Source organism: Zootermopsis nevadensis, unplaced genomic scaffold (genome assembly GCF_977971745.1).
Source record: "Zootermopsis nevadensis isolate Lab colony 2312 unplaced genomic scaffold, Znev_1.0 Znev_ptg000028l, whole genome shotgun sequence".
Classification (NCBI taxonomy): domain Eukaryota; kingdom Metazoa; phylum Arthropoda; class Insecta; order Blattodea; family Termopsidae; genus Zootermopsis; species Zootermopsis nevadensis.
The window spans coordinates 4,886,852-4,909,482 of record NW_028259160.1 but is presented as its reverse complement, the minus strand read 5'-3'; the positions used below and the strand labels follow the sequence as shown (position 1 = coordinate 4,909,482).

Below are 22,631 nucleotides of genomic sequence, written 5' to 3'. Positions count from 1 at the left end.
ACTGAATTGTATTCATAAATATATATTTAATATATTTTACTTGATGTTTTGATAACCCTGTACAATTTAAATGCCAATGTATGGAGGCTTGTGCTAATGCAAGAAATAAAGAAGAATGTCAGGCCGCAGAGGTTGTCACACTGTCAAATTGAGGTGAGGTAAAACGAGAAGAGGAAAATTGTCGAAATACAAGCACTTTATAATAAATTATAGCATACGTGGACTACACAGGCAGAATCGATATCAGCAGCTAGTGAGCATTTTGAAACTTAACCGTGGTCAAAATAAGCACTGGTGTACTACGACCTGCAAAACTACAGTTAAACAACTAACATCGTGGTGAAATGTTTTCATTGTCTCATGGCTAATTACTCTTTTCTAAATATTCCGAGTTCTTGGAACCCGAAAAATAGTCTTTGTCGGGGCAATGTAAACCCTTTTGAATGCAACCCGAAGTGGTTCAATTTATTTCACTTCTTCAAAACATTTTCTTTGACATTCATTCTAATGCTATTCTTCTACTTACGTGTAGGCGTTCTATTCAAAGCTCTCTTCCAGTGAGATTTTAAAACAAATATTTTTATACTTTTTCTGTTTCCTCTGTGAATTTTATATACGCACAGCGTTCAGGCGGCAAAGTTTTTTATTCAACTGTTTTAATCCCGTTGTAAAATTCAATTTTCATCTTTTGAAATTTGTTCACAAATTTTCACTTTGTTTCTAACTTGTTTACAGTCGTTGCTTTCTAATTAGGGGTTTTAAACTTAATCGATGTCAGGGATATTCATTCGCCATTCGTCATTCTGCATTAGTTAACACCCTCCGGCCAATATTCCGAGATTTTAATTCGCTAATTCTATCCATCATACATGTACCAATGGCTTTCTGCCAGCCGCCGAACAACGCACGTCACGACTGTGTCCTGGGTCTATCATTACTGCAATTGATACAAACATGGCTAAAATAAATTACGTTTAACCGGCTAACATAAAAAAATATAAATGCTGGGGACGAAGCTAATGGAAGAAAAAGTATTTAAAATCAGTAAAAAAAAAAGGGGGGACATTCTCTGGCTATGTAAAAATTGTAACGATCATTTAACCGACATAAATAGAAAATAAATGACGAACTAAATTGATCGGGAGAGTCGAAAGTGTGTCCGATTTTCTTCAGGCTTGTGGGATGACCTGGAAGCTACTGGAGAATTATTATGTTTATTTTAATATTGCTATTCTTTCTTTCATTCCTTAAAGCTACAAATTCTCCTGTCCTCCTACCTTCCTCCATCTCAGCTTTTTCTTTCTTTCCAAGTTTTCTTTACCTATTTCTCCTTTCTCCTCTATTTTCTCTTCGTACTTTCTTCCTATTTATTGTTTATTGAAGATTGAATGGTAAAAGATATAGCAGAAAGTAGTCGTGGCCTAATGTAAGGTACAAACCCAGGAATTTACTTGCAGAGATCGGTAAAAATTACGAAAACCCTCGGTTAGGATATCCGGTCACCGATCTGACATTTGAATCCAGAACCTAAAAAACACGACGTACGAGCGCTAATCAATCTGCCGTGAAGTTCGGTCTACCCAGAACAAGAGACATTGAAACCAGTTTTTATTTCTACAGAATGGATTCTGTTTTAGAGACTCCACTTTAATCAACTGTTATAAGATTTAAAACCCAGTATAAATTACACATTAAACTGAGATATAAACTGTGATGCATGAATTTTTAAGCTTCCTGTAAATTCAGAATGAGAGCTGTACTACTCATACACAATCTGAGTAGATATTACTTTTATATACTTTATTTCAGTGAAGGCTGAACTGTACATTGGTGATAACTAATGGTAGAGTGTACATGAATGTGACTATGTGTGCTAACTCACAAATTGAAACAAACTGCCCATTCAGTAAAAACACCCCACACTCTTACCACCCTTACGCCAAACTGTAATCACGACCCTGGAGCCGTAGCTCGTCAGTAAACTGTTTTTATCCTACACATTACGTTTATTAGGCGAGGGAGGTGAGGAAAATATGCAAAACGTACCATTTGAAACGCAACCCAACAACAAACACACACTACGATATAAAAATATAATCAGAAGTAGGTCCAACGTCCCCCGTGGCACTCTAATCAAGGTCATAATCCACACAAGGCGTTTTCGCGAGCACTACGTGGGTTAAATTTTTAACATTACTCGCATCTAAATCGTTTGCAGCTGCTCGTGAACCATCTAGTGACGCGTATCCTCGCAATTAAGTACCGAATAAGGCAACGATACACCGACCGGTAACAAAATTTCGAGACGCGGGAAATTTTTGTCTGCGACGGGTGATTGTCGGTCGGGCGGAAAGACAGCTGAAATTACGCCCTCGCCGGAGTGTAAAAGCTGCAAGAATGCAATATTTCAGTTGGTTTCGTCGTTTTCTTTGTATGTGTGTGTCAGAATTACGTTTTAAATGTAACATTATATATTGCTTACTAGACTGAACTTTCTCCTTTTACTTCTGTGGATGGTGTTATTTTTGTGTCCGGGGCTGACCGTTTTGAAAATACTTCAGTGAGCTTTTCCAGAAAGTGGTAGACGATTTTCCTCAAGCATCTGCGTGAAGACCGGCTCTGGGGCCAACCCAGCCCCCTGTAAAATGAGTACTGGGGAGCTCTTCCGTGGGGGGTATACCTCTCTACTCCTGAGCGTCTACATGGCGTGTAGCGGGTAGCGGAAAACCTTTAGCTTTTCAAATAGCCTTTATAAAGGGCAGTGAATACAAGCTATCAATAACACGGCAATTATTTTTTGTTATTATTCAGTGTTCTGTCTTACGACAGGTCCATTGCTCTGCCCAAAAACTCTCCAGTTTTCCCTATTCTCAGCTTCAATACGGCAATAGACTCTTAACATAACTAAGGAACAAAATTATGTAGACTCATGCAAATTTCGGTCACACAGTAAATAAGTTTTTCTTCGTTGAACAACAGAACTGGGCAACAATTATTCCAAAGTCAAATTTCTATTTTAATTGTATGTGAATAAAGGTAACTTAGTTAAGTTGACTTGCACACATTTTCTGCAGACTCATACAAGAGCATTGTCTGTAATATGACATTTCAGTTGATCTCGGTCAATTTTATAAGCTGATAATTTCAGACTCTGGAATTGATGGTGGCTTAGCTTTAAAAGCGGTGAATTACGGAACATCTGAGCAACTATCAGCTATTAAAAAAAGGCCCTTCCACATGGAAGCTGTTATTACAACAGAAAATCTGTGGAAGGTTCGTTGTTACTTTGATCCTACTGAGTTGACTAACCTTGCCGCTGTAAGTCTCCTACGATGTTATTAATGCATGTTCAGTAGCTAGATGGTCTGTGAACGAACGGCAGTGAAGAGGCACGGTTTTCCAAAGAAGACTTTGATCGTCTGCATTATGAAGTGATCTTTTCAAGATAATTTTGCCAAAGAAATAAAATAGTGTAAATAACACGACTAAAGACTGGAAAACTTCCTCATTTCTAATTTCAGTTTTAATTGGTTTCATTAAGGTTAGGATTAATATGATTTAAAAAAATTTAGTTTTAAATACTGCATGCAATTCTCAAAGGATTTTTAAAAATACACAAAGTTTTCAATTGGTTTCAAGTACCGAAACACGTTCTCTGTTAGTTTTATATAATGCACAGAATTTCAAATTTAGTTCAAATAAAATACAGGGTTTTCAGTTAGTTTATGTTCTTGAACATCATTTGAACTAACTGAAGTTACTTTAAGAAATTTTAAAGCTTTCCGGTTAGTTTTAAATAATCTAGAATATCGCGTAGTTTTATTTAACGTAGTTTTAAGTAATGAAATATAGTTTAGTTCATATAATAGTAGAGGAAATAAAAAATAAAAGTTCACAGATTTTCAGTTACTTGAAGAAAAAAAATACATACGAATTCAGAATATTTGTCAAAAAGTTTATTGTACTGTGCACTGCGTACCACGGTATTCGTTATGTGCGGTTTTCGAACTGCATTTTAGCACGAAGCAACCTCATGTCTTTTGCCTCCGCCACCAAATTACTGGGAGCGAATTCGATCGATGGATGCTGCAAAAAGTCTGCAGGAGTTTCATGGGTCTGAGTGCTCTCGCTGACGACAGTGGCGAAGAAGTTCCTTTGTCACACAGAGAGGCGTTGCACAGCATCGAACAGCGATGTACGTATCTTACTTCGCGTTCCTATACGGGAGTAGGAGAACGTCACATAATGAAGAGATTCATAATATGTGACGTGCAGCTAATATTGTATAGTTGATTAAATCACGAAGGAAGACATTTTCGAGACATGTTGTACACTTGGGGACTTCAGAACTTCATACGAAGTATTTCTTTGGAAACCCAAACAGAATTTACCACGTGGGAGATTTAGACTTAAACACGTGGTGATATTTAAAAGCGAATTGGATAGTTTTGGTGTGAAGTTTGGGACTTGACTGAAATACCTGAGAACATGGTATAATTTCAGCCTTTTATGACCATATTAATAAGCCTTAAAACTCCTTAAAACAGCTACTGTAATGAGTAAGTGATAAGCTATAAACGTTTGAAGTAACACCCAACTCAGTACTTGATTTTTCATCGGTGCAGAAGTCAATCAAATGCATTCTTCACAGACTTCATCACAAACGAATTGAGATTACATTTATTAGACCTACGGAGTTAGGACGCAAACATCGTTGGGCCATCGATATAGTACCTGAAATGTAAAACCAAATAATAATGCGAGCAATGGAGAATGCTCATCATAATATCATGAACCAAAAACCCACGGTCCCAGCGACCAAGCGGCACAAGGCCCACGCCTCAGACCGCGCGGCCACTGCGGACCCCACCACATCTAATATATTTGATAAGTCAATCATATGCGGGGCCCGGGGAAACTCCCCCACCACCACCACGCCCTTCACGGTCCAGTAAGTGTGAAACCGACATATTCGGAGACAAACCTGCTCAGTGTAATGAACGTTATCAATCACAAGTGCTACATGTACTGCTCTAAGGTCAAATCATGGAGTCGTATGCAATTTTGATCTTTGGTATACCTAAGGCTTGTTTTGCTACATTTTGTTTCATAATGGAGGTCAAATGTTTCGCTGTGCCGAGGGGCCAGTGGTGATATTTTATTGTCGAGTGTGAGTTTTTCGCTGCACGCTGGGAGCTGTAAATTCGTGATTTATCGTTGCTGCATAGGGGCCATGGGGAGAGTGGTCTGTCAACATGGACTTGCTCTTATTCAAGTTCAAATTTTAGTGGTTGTTGCCATAGTATCTGTGTGTTCGAGTATCGTATTAGTTGTTAAGTGAACTGAGTTCCGGACTGCCGTTCTGCTTCATAAGAAGTTGAAGTTATATTTTCGTTCGCTTGTGCTTGGTACAAACGTGATTTTTATTGGCTTCAACCGATTTTACCGAACACCCAAAAAATTATCTTTAACTATATCAGTGTTTATCACTTAGAATTCTCTTTGTCACTAAGAATCTTGTGAGCTATAACATATCTAATAACTGTGTACAGAATATTATACGTATTTTCATATATGACGATAATTTCCAGTCTATAGTAATTCACAGCGTTTTAAGTTTTCTAATTACTTCATTCTTCAGAGACTGTCCGTCATGAGGTTATTAATATAAAATTTATCACAGACATGAGAAATTTAATTAAATAACTTTGTACAGATATTAATTAAAATGGATGATATTGAAAACAACAAATTTGAAAAAAAACAAGAAAGAAACAAAGAAGCAGAGAATGACGAAATAAAAAAGAACTAAAGAGTAATGGAAAAGGAAAGAAGACAAAATAGTAAGAAAGTAAACAAGACAGAAACAAAGGTTGAATGATTGAAATGAAAGATGGCAAGAGGGAAAGGGAAGGAAATAAATGATAACTCTGTCTCTGCAGCAAACTGAAGAAACATTTTTCTGTTTCTTTAAACACAAGAAGGGGCACTCTATCTATGGAGTCCAGAGAGTCGCATTTCGCTTTGGAATGGTAAACATAATATTCAGTTTTCTACTGCGACAAACCCCCTGTTTCACACTGTTCACTGTGTATGACATGACAAGTTTATTGAAGGGTTGGTTATTTATTAAACTTGCTGTACATGACGACGTGTGGAAGACAGCTGCAAGGAGACCACAGGGGAAATCAAAAGTTATACGTTGTGAGGTCCATACATAGCCGCTGTTGTGGTTTGAGAGAGAGAGACATTTGAACTGAATTGCCTCCATACATCCCAAATGCCTAATCTTACTTTCATAGACAGCCCCACTTCTTAATCATTAATTTCTTAATTATTATTATTACAAGCATAGTGACGTTCCCGGGAGTAGATCAACACTTTAAACCCCCTTACATAACCGGTCATCACTTCCTCATACCCTGCACCCTTCAACGCCAAAACTGAACACACCACAGCATTGACAGTCCGTTATCAACTGGCTATTTAAATGCCAAAAAGCATTTAGCTAACATTTTTCACCTTTTCAGGACATTATTTTGTCTCTTTATTTGTATTTATTTGTTATTTGTGTATTTGTTGTTTATTTAACGACGCCTTCGGCATCTAGATTATTTTACGACGAATGAGAGAATGGCAGTGAGTAGCAAATTTGAAGGGATGTGGAAGGAACAGGTCGTGACTTGGTTTGAGGTAATATCCCGGCTTCATTTATTATTATTTTAGTAATATTTTTATGGGAAAGGTTAAGTTAATATGTGTACAAAATATTAATATTTGAGCTGGGATAGCTCAGTCAGTGTAGTGACTAGCTAGGGGTTGGACGACTTGGGTTTGATCCCCGTGGGGGGCAGAGGATTTGGCGCAACATCCAACAAGTCATCAAAAACACGTTACATGTTAGTGAAGGAAACAAAACACCGAACACATTCACACAGAATGATTTATGCCACTCAACAAGCAGAATAACACAGCGGTAACGATCTGTAGGCACATAGAACAAATCTCTGACAATATATTAACCATCCTGACTGACGATTATCGTGATTTTCTTGCGTCTCGATACAGCATATCAAAATCGGCCGTATTTGTCTCCTACTAAATCCTTATTTTTCCACAATTCATGAACGTTTTCTCCACATGCACACATCGAAGTTATCAATCCAAGAATCATTGTGGTCAGACACCCCCGTTTATCAAACAAAGTAGCATTTTTTGGAAACATCTCAAGTGTGTGTCTGATTGCCCACGTGGACTATCGGATTCGAGACCTGCTGAAACAGGGAACACCTAAGTTTCTGGATGACGGAAAGCTAGGCGACCGTGAAAACGTACCGAAACAATTCGCGAACTAAAATCATTAGGTTACGCACGAGTTCTCACTTCTGCTGTAACATCTGACTCAAGATGAAATATCGCGAGAGTGTGACAGATAATTGGACAATTTACAAATGAAACATTTAAAACTCGTTATGAACTTCGGCTTTCGGGTGAGAGCGGCGTCAAATGTCTGGTGTTGGCCAGCGCTTTGATAACATTGCAGTTGCCATTTTATGGGTATGGGTATGGATTTTAAAATTCTTGCTCGCATCCCCATAACCATTTTGCAGCACACTAAGGTAGCAGCGAGCACACTGCTGGTTTTCCGAACCTTGTCAAAATCGATGTTTTATGTTGCCCGACTCATTGATTACAACGTCCCAGTGTTTATAAATCTCAAGTTTCAAATGCACGTAAAATAGCTTCCTGTGCACTGCTGTTTTTATATTTTAATTAAATAAAGTGGAAATATGTTTCAGTGATATTTGTGTGTGCTTGTGAGAAAGGGGAGGAATGAATTTTTTTTTCCTGAACTTAAGCTTGCAATCAGTAAAAGTAAATGGTTATGGTTACACCACCCACGTGATAACCTCCAGAAGAATCACCTGCTTTTTAACGACCCATAACAGACAGTGAGCTCTGCAGATTTACAACGCGTGTCTTCCCACGATCTGAGGAAAGGGAAAATTCGATGATTTTTTTTTTAAAAACTGGTAAAATGAAGGAAAAGAGAAATGAATGAAAATGCAATCAAAAGAAACACAACATGAAGCAACGGCGATACATAAATGTCTGTGTGCGCTAACTTCTGTAGTTCCAGGGGAATAAAATGTGTAAACGTTCAACAGTTGACGCACTGTATATTCCTAGAACATTTACTGAATAGCAATATAACTCCGTTATCTGGCACTGAAGCAGATACCAGAAACAGTGATAAGATTGCGCGCATCGCCCGTGAGCTTTTGTGAAGAAGTGCAGACCGATTTCGCAGTTTACACCAGGTGATTTCAAGGAACAAGCAGAATCTGTCTCTACTGAACAGGAACATTTGGTAGTCCGTCTCCGATTACTGCTGAAGTATCTTCTAATCTGGTACGTAAATCGATGTGTCATTAATTTATAAATAAATTTAATGAGAATATAAAGACTCAGGTCGTTTATAGGTTTTACTGATCAACAAATTTCACAAGAAACTTTGCTGTCGAATGATTAGTACTTTTGCTCTTTACTCGGGAGGTCCCCGATTCAAATTACGACCCTGCGACTGGCTATCCTAGCTGATAATTCTCGTGGTTTCTCCCAGTCACACCAGTCCTTCCAAATCCTTTCTAATTCTTCATTCACAAATCGACTTACCATTCGATGGTACATAACCTAAATGGTGACGAAATATAGATAAACAGCACACAAATATTACTTAAAAAACAGGTATGCGTAAAATTTAAATGAGGATGCACACGTTTTTTTTTCGTCGATATAAAAATACACTTCCTGTTGTCATGTTGTTGTTGTTGTTATTATTATTATTATCAAACTATGGACAAAGTCCAGAAAAGCACCAACATACAATCATAGTAGCTGTTTCATAAAGAATTGAAGAATTGAATTGAATTATTATTAAAATTGTTATTATTATTACTATTATTATTATTATTATTGGAACTCATTTATTTTATTTTATTTCAGTTTTAAGTTCAAGAAAAATAGCTTTATAAATCGCAAAAACGGACCAGCTACGTTTAAAACGGAGGAGATAATGTTAACCAAAGCAACTATTGTGGTTTTCATTTTTTCAATCTGCATGCTCCAAGGATCGAACCCTTGTCCAGCAGCATGCACGTGTACAGACAACAGAAAGGAAGTTCAGTGTTCTGGTAAACAACTGAACGCCATTCCTAACATACAAGGCTCAAATATTACGACACTGGATGTCAGCTTCAACAATATCTCTCTGATCCATCCCAATGACTTCGGCAACTGGGGAGGACAACTGAAATTCTGTTATCTTAACTATAACTACATAAATAAGGTTGAAATAAGTGTGTTTCGGAGGCTTCCTGAACTGACGCACATTCATCTGGACTATAACTTGATTAGTCAGATTGACCAACATACATTTGAAGAAAATCATAAACTATCGAAATTGATCCTGAATGGAAACACACTGACTCTCCCAAATGACACAGAGTTTTTGAATGTGCCTTCACTTCGTTGGATAGAATTAGAAAATTGTAGTATCAGTTATTTGAATGTGAATTTATTTAAAAATATGTCAAAATTGGTAGTTATTAGATTAAGTAATAACCTTATTGAACAGTTACAAACAGAATTGTTTTCTCATTTGAAGAGCTTGAGATATCTACATCTCGAAGGAAATAATATAAAAGAAATTGATCCTTACATTTTCAAAAGTAATCATAAACTTGAATGGTTATACCTACGCAATAATCCATTGAATCAGAATCAGTTCAGTCGAAACCATTTCTTGCATGTTCCGTCTATAATTTTACTTGACATCAGTTTCTGCAACATTAGCCAAATATCAAACAGCTGCTTCACTAATCTGCATAATCTTCTTGGTCTTAAGTTAAATAACAACGTATTGAAATCCTTTAACGTAATACAGATTCCCAAAAACTTAGAAGTTCTGGATATATCGCGAAACTCTATCACGACCATAAATGCAAGAAAGGAAATCATTAGGCACACGAAGAATATAAAATATTTGGATTTAACACACAACGAATTTATTTGTGACTGTCATTTGTATGATATGTGGTTGTGGTGTGCTACGTTAAGAAGTAGACCTGGAGGCATGAGTTATTGTGATGATTTCTGCCCAGCATTTAAACCCATGACATGCAAAGGACAATATTCTCAAAATGACAAAGCACGAAACACGTCAAAACATTTTAGTTCAAGAAACCCAGAAACAAATCAGAAATATGTTAACCATTCGTCAGAAGGAATCAATTCTGATTATGAAACAAATGGCACTCAAGACAATGTTGACATAGAAACTATCGACGATATGGATGTTGATACAGATATTGCTAACGACACAATTGGGAAATATCAAATTAATGACGAAAGTGAGTCCTCAGATTTAGGTTCGACTGATGAAAAAGACCAAGTAGAAAAAAGAATGTGGGGTATAATTCTATATTCATGCATTGGTGTTATGGGGGGAATGTGTCTTATTGGGGCAGTAGTTTTGGGAACGGATATGTTCTTAAATTACAGAAAATCACGTGGTGAGAAAAACTGTAATTCTTTGAGAAGTAGCATGCGACATGTCAAGATGGAACTAATGGATACAGCTGCAGACAGTCAAGAGACGAGACCGCTTACACACAGTCAAGGGTTTGACTTCGTTTCTATGCCGACAAATGCAAATATAACGATTCAGCATGGCAATTCTGGGTCTAGCTCAGTTCAATCGTGAGCAGACATTGACAGAAGAGAAAAACGTGATTTTTAAAATGTATGAAACAAACGTTCAACCCCATACGCCACGAACACAGTTTCAAGCCTTTTTAAAACTGTGTATTTTCGAAAATACAAGTACTGAAATAACATCTGCTGGTATTTTATGCGTGTTACAAATGACTTTCAATGTAAAAACAACAATCTGTCGAAGTAAAGAGTTTTCTGGATGATTTCCACCGTCTAATAAATAAAATCATAAAATCCACGACGTTTCGCAGATGGGACTCTACAACAACATGTCGCCAAAGATGTTGATTATTAATCAGAAAAACAGTTCTGTTGGCAATACTGACGGGAAACTGGGAATAGGAGAACCGCGGCCACCTTTAACAGACATGAACATGACATGTGCTGTCCTGCTATCTACTGAATTAAAATTATGCTATATTCAATTAACAGCGACAACACACATTGCCATTGTAAGATTCGCGTCTTCTGACGCTCGAAGGCAGCCAATGACAAGTCACTGCTTGTCAGGACACATTAGTCATCCCGCACTGCAAAGTTGTATCAAAGTGGAAGACAGAAATATTGAAGACTGAATTTAAAAAAAAAATGTATGTATGTGTTTGTATAGATATTTGTAAGGGCAGACAAGAAATGTGATTAAATTAAATGTAAAATCACAAGGAAGAAAATTACATGCTTCTCATTTCAATTTTGTCCTGACTTTTGCACCAGTCTGCATACAAATGTATTGCCATATTACTTCTCAAATGATCGCTATAAAAGCATACGTAAATAATTCACTGTTTTCCCGTTTTCGAACCTTAAAGTTTTAAGCTAACACTGCAGCATGCATGTTATGGTAGGAGATGGATATTTAAGAATTTTCAGTGACTTAGAACATTGAATACAGAGTGTATAAACCATGATGCTTATAAAATATTATTTTAAAAATGTAATAGTTTTAAGAATATCAGACCTTTCTTTTACCAATGTAGTATTAATTTATACATAAAATATTTCATAAACTTTAATAAAAATCCATTAAATACTGTTTTGTTGCACGCATCCTTTGTAAAATTCAACATAACAAACTGTTACGTTCTGAAAAGTTAACATGTGGTGTCTTACAAAATGACATGTTAAAATGTTTTTTGGAACGAAGACAATATGGAGAAAGAAGACATCTTGCCATCTGCCAAAGCAGTTAAAACAGTGATCCTGAAGTGAACGAATTTAGCAGGACTTAAGGGAGAAGGCACTGCATGTACTTGATTTTATAATTTCGTATTTCTTAATACAGGAAACGAAGAGTCAAAAGGTTCTGAACTGAATGGTAGCCAGTATTACCTGAAATTAAAGTTGTCCCTAGCTGTAGTTAAGCACCACGCTATGAAGACATATGAAACAGTGGAGGTATGACTTCGTGTATTCATAACTTCAGTGCTAGATGGAGGTAGATTGGCGGCTTCGAGCCCGGGGCAGAGGACTCCGGTATAGAATTTGATAGGAGACTGGGTCGGCCTCAGAATTGATCTGGACGCCGCAGCCAAATGAAAAACTACTTAATTTAATCACTATTAATTTTCTCGTAAATATAACTTTTTTGTTTTACTGTCGTTCCCAATTATTTGAATTTTCCCATACTTTCATACCATTTATTAGTCGTATTTTCTTCACTGTTTATCTTGCCTCCTGATGACGAGACATGACAATATTAATTTTCTCTGCACTGTGCACATGAAATCTTCGTCGGTTATGAGAACCTTTAAATTCTATGTGGTTTTCTTTGTGTTTACTTTTAAGCCAATCTCCTTGCCATAAACGTTGTATTTAATTAACAATCTCCCGCTACCCAATTTTGTAACGCAAACATGGTCACCGAATGACAATCTTAGATCACGTGATATTATTAAGCAGATTTATATATGCCTAACATTACCATATCAACGATCCCGTCACACAAATCCATGAAAATAGTTTAAGCAAACCGGTTTACCTCTGGATGACATTAGACTTTGGTGGTTAATTACGGAAATATTCAGGCTGACTTAGTTTTGACAAGATAATTAAATTGAAGCCAAGACAGAAAGTTACGAAGACAGAGAGAGAAGGACACTGAATTAAGGGAAGGAGAAAATGGATACAGCCAACGTAATATAGAGAAAGAACTTAAATATCAGAGAGAAGAAGATAAGGAATGTGAAGTTAATACACCCGAAAGGGCATATAGGCCTATAATCCAAAAGATACATAGAACGTATCCATAAGAGACTGCGCCGTTAAATATAATAGCATATTCGCAAAAATCAGGGTGGTTTTTCAAACTCTGACGCATTTGTCAGCACTAGAAAGAAAGAAAGAAAGAAAGAAAGAAAGAAAGAAATGTTTATTTGATAAGGATGAGTTTCTGAGTACCAGAAAAACTATTTGGACCTCAGAAAGAGGAGGTAAGCTGGAATGGAGGGTATTAAACAGGGAAAACATTCGAAATCTATACAGGTCTTCAAAATATTGTTGGACGGCGAAATTATAAACTTAGACGGAATACAGCTAGAGGGGGCGAGATAGTAGGTATCTCTGTTACCATGGAAATCTTATCGAATGCTGACACTGAGATAAAGAGAAAATTAATCGTATGGAAAAAAGTTTGTGAGGAAATGTGGATGAAACTGGCTTATGACAACGTCCAATAGCATGCCCTCAATTTACGTATGTAGTGAGCTGCTTAATTCGTGAACGTTGTAGTGAAGTGGCTAGTATTCTTAATCAGTCCATGATTCGAATCTCGCCTTGGGGCTGACTGTATTGATTTGTTTGTGGATATCTCAGACCGTCGGATCAAATACTGGGGTAATGATTTAGAAAAATCCACATCCTTACCAGGTGGTATTCATATTGGAAAATTGTAAAATGGTGCTTATTTAGCACCACGGCATGAAATTATAGCTCCATTCGTTCTCGTCTTCGGCACTACGTACACGTGAATGGTCAGCTTCACGCTCCTTCCGCTTTATTCCCGGGGGTAAAAAGCACCAATGTCCATTGTATATAGCTTTGGTGTACCACAGACCCGGCCTGAACGTCACAGCGAATGAAAATTCTTCTGCTCCTGCAGTGAATCATTCTTTGGTAATCCAGCCTAATCGCTGTTACAGACTGAGTTACCCGGCTCCTTTGTCGTTCATCGTTCCCTCGTATTCTATGTCGCGCAATATATGGCGCCTCAACTGCCTCAACTGTGTAAATAACGTCAAGATAACAGACTTGATCAGTTTCTTAGAAACTCCCAAATCGTAGACATAACGAGGACTTGGAAGATTTGAATTCTTTAATTTAGAGATGAAAATCCTGGATGCAGGAAATTTCATGAATATGGCTGTCTTCTGGCTTGTTGCACCGTGTAGTCTGGTAGAAGTTTACCGACGTTTCATATGTGCTTGTTGCCTCCATCATCAGGACGATCTCATCGCTACAACCCAGAAGACAGCCATCTCTTCTTTTATTTTTTTCTCACTTTTAATCTATTTTCCTCCCTTTCCTCTCTTTACATTCCTGCTTATTTATTATTTATTTCTCTATTTTAATTGTCTCTCACTCTCCTCCCATTCTTTAGTTCGCTGCATCTCTTTAACTTACTGGCTTCCTGTCTTATTTTATTTTCGTATTTTCGTATTTCTTACTCAATTTCTGTTACCATATAGAGTGGTCGATGTCATGTCCCTACCAGCGACCTGAGAATAAGGCTGTTCCATGATTCATACGTATCATAAGTACGAAAGACACGTGTATCAAACCCAGCAGTTTATAAGGTACGAATGCAGACGTTTTACTACTCCGGGTGATGCGCCATCTAGCATCTAACTGCTAAGCCACATGGCTGTAATATCCGATCTAGATCTCAGGAAACATGTGATGCTGGAGACTGTCTCTGTGCGGGGTCGGGAAGTGGCTAATAAAGTAGCGCTCTGGGGCCGAGTCTTAAATCGAGACGCGGTGAGTGCGAAAGTTTGTAATGGACTCATCATGTGTTAAGTTTCCCTCGCCAGCCGGAAGCCCAATCATAACTCAGATTACATTCTTGTGCATCACTGGCATTGCTGCTCAAATTGTTTTTCTGTGTAGCCGACATTGATTCGCTTGGTTTTTGGCACGAAAATGTCACTATTTCATAAAGTTCAAGGAAACAGCTGCTGATATCATTAAGTGTAGTACTGATGCTGTTTGAAACACACAGAACTACAATTTCTACCGTTGTTTTATATTGGCGTAAACTTGGTTTCTTACCGTGAAGGAAGAACAAGCCGGTGGGTTGAGGATATTTCAGAAAGATTGTTGAACAGAATGTTTTATCCTGAGCAGGAAGAAGAAACAAAGAATAGACAAAATACCATAATCAGTAACTTCGTAATTAAGCTTCTCGCCTAATATTGTCAATGTAATTAAATAAAGTATGATAAACTGACGAGCGTGTAACGTGTAAAGAAAATTGGGAAATCAAATATAATCTGAGTCACAAAAAAATCAAGATAAAAGATAATATTAAAACAGATGTTAAATAAACAGGATGTGGAAGGACAAGATTTAATTGAACTTAGGATAGTGTCCAATGGCTGACTTGTAAACGCAGTCATGAACTGTCAGGTCCCATGAAAGCCACGGAATTACTGTAACGTTTTGAAAGAAATTCCTACACTTTAAAGTTAAATATTTGATGTAACTGCTGAATCAGTAAAGTGATTGGTCACGTACACGAATGTTTGGTATTTAGGTTTCGAGCAGATAAGGATATGTCTGTTAACCACACTCACTCTATTTCAGAATCAGCATCGCATCCAATAGGAAACAAGGCCTTTTTCCTCTGGGTAAAACAGACTGGGTGTGGCTTCACCCCCTCACGTATGTGTAGCGCCAACGTCTGAAATGCATAGAGTTTAACACCTTTCACGCCTTCAAGACTTCGTGTTTAGGTGTAGGGATATCTAAACGAAATTTATCGCTGCGACCTGAAACAAGCGGTATATTTTGTAGGGACTGTCTGAGGCCATAGGAATCTCTCTACCAACAAGAGACAAATAGCAAATCGTGAAGACACTTCGACCAGTGTTGGAATGGGTTGAGACCGTGGCCGACTACTGGTATCAGCAGTGCTGATAACAGCTGAAAACTTTTATCACAACTGTTGAATTACCTTCCTCAGTACAGACCAGTTCAAAATAAGTCGCAAGCCTATGAGAGTTGCTTCTATTTACTGTTCTCACTTTGAGACCAAGTGACATACATAAATCCTTGTAATGAGTTCTAAGAATCGTACTTTACCACCTACTCAAAAAACACTGTCACACTCAGCGGCTCTAACCCTTTGAAGCACGAACATCATCTAAATGTTTTTACATTAACTGAATTATTTTGTCAGAGCAAACAAAATGAGTTAATTAATTCTGAGAACAATATAATACTTATGAATACGATGTAGGCATAGTGCTAAAACTGGTGGTACACATAGCTACCACATTGCTTTAAGGGGTTAATTTCGTGCTTTGAGTCCCAACTCCAGCCTCCAGCCATCTCCAAGGAACACGAGTTGTGTTGTTACCGCCAAGATAAATAAGAGAGAGAAGAAAAGAAACGGACGAAAGGCGAGAAGGAGGAAAGATGGAGAGAAAGGATTAAGAGGTGCGAAAGAGAGAAACAAATAAGAGCACAGAAAGAAAGACGCCATTAGTCTTTGTGAGTGATTACCAATCTTTCCGAAGAACCTGCTGCTTCAAAACTGTACGGTGTCACAATCCAGAAGACCAGAAACAGAGATGAAATCATTAAAGAAGAATCATAAAAACAAGAGTAGAAAAGCATTAAGATGTGAAGGAGAAAGGAAAGAAGGGTGGAAAATAAAAAGGTAGAGAAACAGGAACAAATCAAGGTGGCAGGAAAGCTCGGAAGAATAAAAGAGAAAATTAAGAAAGTGCGCGAGTTCAAAACCAATGAAGGCGACTGAATACAGAAAAGTTCTCCCTGGAATTTAGGCTGACCGCACAAGCTGGAGAGAGAGAGTCACGTGCGGGGTAGGGCAGTTACTGACACGTGACCATGGTCTTGAAGAACGTACTGCTCCCTGAAGCAGTCATCTTACGAAGCTCGTCTGTATTTTATGCCTTGCTTTATTATGTCGACACTTCGCCTGCTAGAGTCTTCACGGCGGTACGACTCCATGACATACTTTCTGTATACGAAATTCCATCTTGAACGAACACAGAATTCGAAATTGGAAATCGATTGTTAAAAACTGACATCGAAAGCGGGTCAATATTTCACCCCACTCTTGCAAAAGAATTTAATTACATCTCTCAAGACGTTCGAAGTTTCGTGTTTTCAGATAAAATATGGACCAAGTTTGAAACGTGTCATGTAAATAGGAGGAGGAAGAATGCTAACCACACAACCGCGACTTTTGGGACTATACGCTAAATAAACATGAGCACGCAAGTGACTAAGGCTGACACTCCTTCGTAATCACTGCACTGATACGTTAGCAGTGTCACCTCAAGCGTTCTTCGGGACAGAAATTCGTTTATCTGAAGTTACATCGCAGTCCTCGCCGACATTTTTGTAACTACGAATTTCCCAATTTACCTCGTACAGGCTACCTTAATTTTCTCTCGGCCGCACCAGAGTTCAACTTTTTCGTGACTCAGAAACGTTTCTCTTATATTTCGCAGAGTGGTCCGCCGTTATCAAAATATCTTTATTCGTGTTTTTACATCTATTAATTTTGATGCTGGGTACATTTTACATCCGAAACATCTTGTTCATGCAAGTCATTACAGCGGTAACGCATGTAGCTTGCATTTAGTTACTTATGTGTACTGGTGATGAAAATCTTTTTCGCATTTTCATTCCTGCCTTTAGGCAAAACTGGTATTACCTTGAAGTAGGATAATTTCACCATCCCTACCAATTCAGCGTTTAATATTCCGCCATATTTTACATTACATAACTCAGCAGATAACACAGGGGTCCGCAGTGGCCGCGTGGTCTGAGGCGTGGGCCTTGTGCCGCTTAGTCGCTGGGACCGTGGGTTCGAATCCCACTCAAGCCATGGATGTCTGTCCGCGTTTAATTTGGATTAATTTGGTTCAGAACAGGGACCTATGGTGGACACTTCTAAACACGGCAGTGAAACTCCGTATTACACACAACGTTGGTAATTTCTTGGCAGCTGAGCGACTATCACCTTCCCAAATGGAATCCGTACCATGGAGTAAGTTAATTGTCTTGTGGTCGTAGAAACCTTGAGATTTATAACACTTCGATCCTCACATGGATTAACCACAAGAAGCATTAGCTACTAATTCGGTTCAGTATACATATTTCCGAGACCCCATTTAGGAAGTTCCTCCAAGAACACTACATAAAGTTAGGGCCAGTAATTACCCAAGTTAGCTCCAACTCAGAGTCTGACTGTGGCTGGCAGACACAGAATACAAGAAACCAACGCCCGCAGGTGTGGCGACAGGCTATGTTATATATCAGATAATATCTTAAAGAATATAATTACATTACATGAGAACACTAATATAATAAATTTAACTCTCCCAGCGTAAGGAGCTAGCATGTTACAAAATGCAACGAGGCGCCTCTGACTTGGACGGATTCTTTGCAACGGAAGAAGACGATACGAACTGTATTCAACTGGCTTGCTCTTGTTACCACAGTAATGAACTTTCAGATTCCTTAAAATATGAGACGGCGAGTATAAAGACGATTGTAATCTGAGACGTTTTTGCCGTTAATCGATGTGCCTGTCGCCTCCATCAGCAGGGCGATATGTCGTCATGATGAGGCATCAAGTATCTCTGAAACGTCGGAAAACCTCTACCGGTCTAAACGCGCAACAACACTGAAGACAGTCAACTTCGAATTTAATTTTTATCACTACATGTAACTCTAATTTATGAAATTTAAATTGAGTTTCATTATGCTATACTGCATATTTTCAATCATCTGGGTTGATTGGGAAATGTATTTTCCCGGATAATCCGCTAAATTAAAAGAAACGAATATGTAGGTTTGTTTACAGACTCACACTTTGTAAATTTGCAAAGCTTTACTGAAAATAGAGAGGATTTTATAAAAATGAAATATAGTACACACTATTTTTAAAAATATAATTCTAGCGGATATTAAAAACGTTCAGCTGTCGTAAACTTAAGATTTTAGAAACGTCTTGTTTCTGTTAATACGTTAAATAATATGCCATTTTTGTATTTATAAATTTATTTTTAAACGTTCTAATTTTCACAACATATTTTTAAACTAACTGGAAGTATCTGCTTAAACCAAATAGACCCCGGTTAATCAGCAACTCAGATAAATGGAAGTCTACTGTATCTCTAAAAACCTCCAAAATTTTAGAAGATCTTAGGAGTATTTTAATATCTGATAAGGATAAAATTAGACTAAGTTAAATTATCCCGATAAAGTTAATTTTATACCCTCAAATTTCGTCAAAATCCGTTAAATGGAGATTAATTAAACCTATGGACGGGTACGTCATCCCTATAATGATTTTAGTGCAAAATAATTTCTGATCAGGATAGATCTGTTTTGGATAACTGTGGCTACAGTGCATTGTTCTCTGTTTTCAGCTATTTTAGGTAATTAGCCTATACCATTTAATAAGTGACTTTGATAGACATAACAAATTATCACAAATTCCTCGTTCGACGGAGCGGATAAGTTATTTCACTCACGAAACAAGGACGTGTGTCCATTAATCAGTGATAACTATATGAGCCGTCAGAACATGCACAATGAATTAATTGCAAGACTTCTGGAGTGGGAAATTTCTCGTGGATATGTGCCACATTAGCAATGATACATCAACGCACGTGATTCGTAATGTGTGATGTTTCATCCAGGTCATTAAATTTCGCTTACTAAACGATGAAGCTCATGTCATTAGCTATCCACCCACATAAAATATTTCAACAGTAACAGATATAACCAACTCCATGATGGAGAGTACGTCGAAAAGTTTCTTGTCAAAAAATATCCACATTTTACTGAACCCAAATGTATGAAAAATCAATAAGAGGGCATTTAAAACTATAACTTAACATTGTTCACCATTTATTAAATTACATCATATGCGCTAGACCAACAGAATCAATTTTAGCTATCTTGTCAGTGAAGTTTTGTTTGTGCGTTCTGACTAAAACAGATGTTGGCGTTAACGTTAGTAAACTGCGTTCTCTTCCGTGCGTTGATTTCTTATATTCTCAGGTACCTGGTACAATGTGGCCTTTTCATTATTTTACATATTTTTTCTATGTAGCTTAATTGTTTTATATAATTCTTTAATTGGGGCGAAGCTAGAATACACTTTTGTCGTATCAAATAAACCTACATTAAGAATGTAAGCTTCATGCACATGAAGATTTCTGTCTTCTGGGTTGTTGCGCTGTGTACTCTGGTCGATGTTTACCAACGTTTCAGAGGTCATACTGCCTCCATCATCAGGGCGATTCTTAGTATGAAGATTTCTGTCTTCTGGGTTGTTGCGCTGTGTAGTCTGGTCTATGTTTACCAACGTTTCAGAGGTCATACTGCCTCCATCATCAGGGCGATTCTTAGTATGAAGATTTCTGTCTTCTGGTTTGTTGCGCTGTGTAGTCTGGTCGATGTTAACCAACGTTTCAGAGGTCATACTGCCTCCATCATCAGGGCGATTCTTAGTATGAAGATTTCTGTCTTGTGGGTTGTTGCGCTGTGTAGTCTGGTCGATGTTAACCAACGTTTCAGAGGTCATACTGCCTCCGTCATCAGGGCCTGATGACGGAGGCAGTATGACCTCTGAAACGTTGATAAACATCGACCAGACTACACAGCGCAACAACCCAGAAGACAGAAATCTTCATACTCACCGCTGTGAGAACCTCAAGTCTTACATGCACATAATCGATTTTGTAATCTGACAACTAAATCAGTATCTATTAATCACATTATTTTGAGCTTTCCAGGAAGAATACTGTATAAAATGTTACGATAGTAAAGACTACTTTAACTTCGTTTTATCACAGATGGTTTACTTTCCTCGCTGAAAACATTCAAGTCATTATTTATGCCAGTAGAAAGTGTGAGCACCTGGAAGAATGTTGTGGTAGTTAAACATTACACAAACTTGAAACACCGATACATTTAAAACAGCCGAATAAAAGGTGCTAAAAGTAGAAATAAATTCGCAAAAATAAAGGAGGTACCATCGCTGCTTCAGAGCTTCTATTTCACATCACCTATAATTTATCAAAAATAACACTGCAGCTTTAAGCTTATGTCTAGACAGCTTAAAACTATCTGTAAACATTTTTGGAAATATTTATAAATCTGATGTGTGAGAACGCTATGAAGACCGATATTTTGATCCTGAAGTTTTGGTACTAATACCGCTTAATTCTAGCAGAGGCGAATTATGAGCCTCGATTCATTTATTTGTTAATTGAGGTCTACGACGATTATTTTAAAACGTCGTGTGTTTGACAGTGTCATTTGTCAGTTTGTATGTAACTATGGGCGACATTGTCAATTGTTATTTCACATTAAACTGCAAGTAACCACTTCGATTGTAACTCTTTATTCTTCATTTCACTGTTGCTGACGACTGTCGATTGTCAGCTCACATTTTATTGTCGGTGACAAATGTTCGTTGTTGCTTTGTATTTGATTGTGCTAAACGACTATCGATTGTCAACTCAATTTTGTTGAGTTTCACGACTATTGAATATAAACTCATATTTTGCTGTAGATAATAACTGTTGACTGCTGTTTTACATTTATTGATGACGACTACTGATGATTAAGTTACCAGCTACGAGTATCCAAATTTAGGCCACTTCTGACGATTTTCATATATAGAAAATGTGTACCAGTAAACCTTATACGCCAAAGGTGGTTGCCAGCCTTTGTGATTATTAATTTATAATGCCTACTATAATTTTGTGTATGTTATTTTGACTGATGCATTACCTTCATTAAGTTTACGTTGCAACACTGCATATTTGCCAAACAGTTACTTCGTGGCAATAAACATTCTATACGCACTGCACAACTTTACTGTCCATAACATTCCAAGTGTTGAATTATTTAAAATGTTATTTTCACACAGATACACATATACTTCACTGTCATAAAGAAAAATGAGATACGTTTCTTCTCCTACTTGGACACTAATAATACTCTGTAGAATAAATAATGACGATATTTAAATAATTATAGTTCTTCGAAAGCACTACGGATGATGAAATTCTGTACAAAATTTGTTATAAAAAGTATATATTTATTTCACCTTTAGGAACAATATAAAATATTAATATTTTTATACGTTCCGGGTTGTGCTTTTAAAACAACGTCATTATTATCCCTGAATTATAAACTAGACGTGAATAGAAATTACCGACCGTTGACTGCATATTTAGTTGCGTTGTAATAATAAGTTTAAAGCAATAAATTTTCCATTTTAGAGTGTGGCCCCAGTCTAAATTAATATCACAGAAGTTTCACATGGAAGCCCTTTGCCCAGCTCCCACAGCAGCGGCAACTAACTATTCCTGTTTCCCCATCCCACCTAATCGAAAGCACCCCATTCCAACAAACCTCTACCGAGGTTCAAAACTGCACATGGAATCCAGTGGTTTTTATGGCCTAAAAGCCTAGTAAAACAGCATGAGCCTAGGACTCATGTCGTTACATTTAGAAGATGGAAGTACCATAATATAATATGCAGTGAAGAAATATAGAATAAAGGAAAAAATAATTTTGAAAAAAAGGGAGAAGGCGGAAATATTGGATAGAAGGAAACAGAAAGGCAGGGATGGAAG

The 22,631-nt window shown here is 37.5% G+C and overlaps 2 protein-coding genes across 3 annotated transcripts in view; both read left to right on the top strand.

Moving 5' to 3' along the window:
- Nucleotides 1-22,631, top strand: part of LOC110836398 (dipeptidase 1) — a 164,679-nt gene that overhangs the window by 74,862 nt on the left and 67,186 nt on the right. The gene's annotated exons all lie outside the window — the stretch shown is intronic.
- On the top strand, nt 8,279-10,983 carry LOC110836393 (uncharacterized). Its single transcript, XM_022077531.2, has 2 exons — nt 8,279-8,412; nt 9,007-10,983. The coding sequence occupies exon 2, from the start codon at nt 9,077-9,079 to the stop codon at nt 10,763-10,765; it is 1,689 nt and encodes a 562-aa protein (XP_021933223.1). The 5' UTR covers nt 8,279-8,412; nt 9,007-9,076; the 3' UTR covers nt 10,766-10,983.

Coding starts and splice junctions, on each gene's coding strand:
- LOC110836393 (XM_022077531.2), top strand. CDS start 9,077: ATGTTAACCAAAGCAACTATTGTGGTTTTCATTTTTTCAATCTGCATG.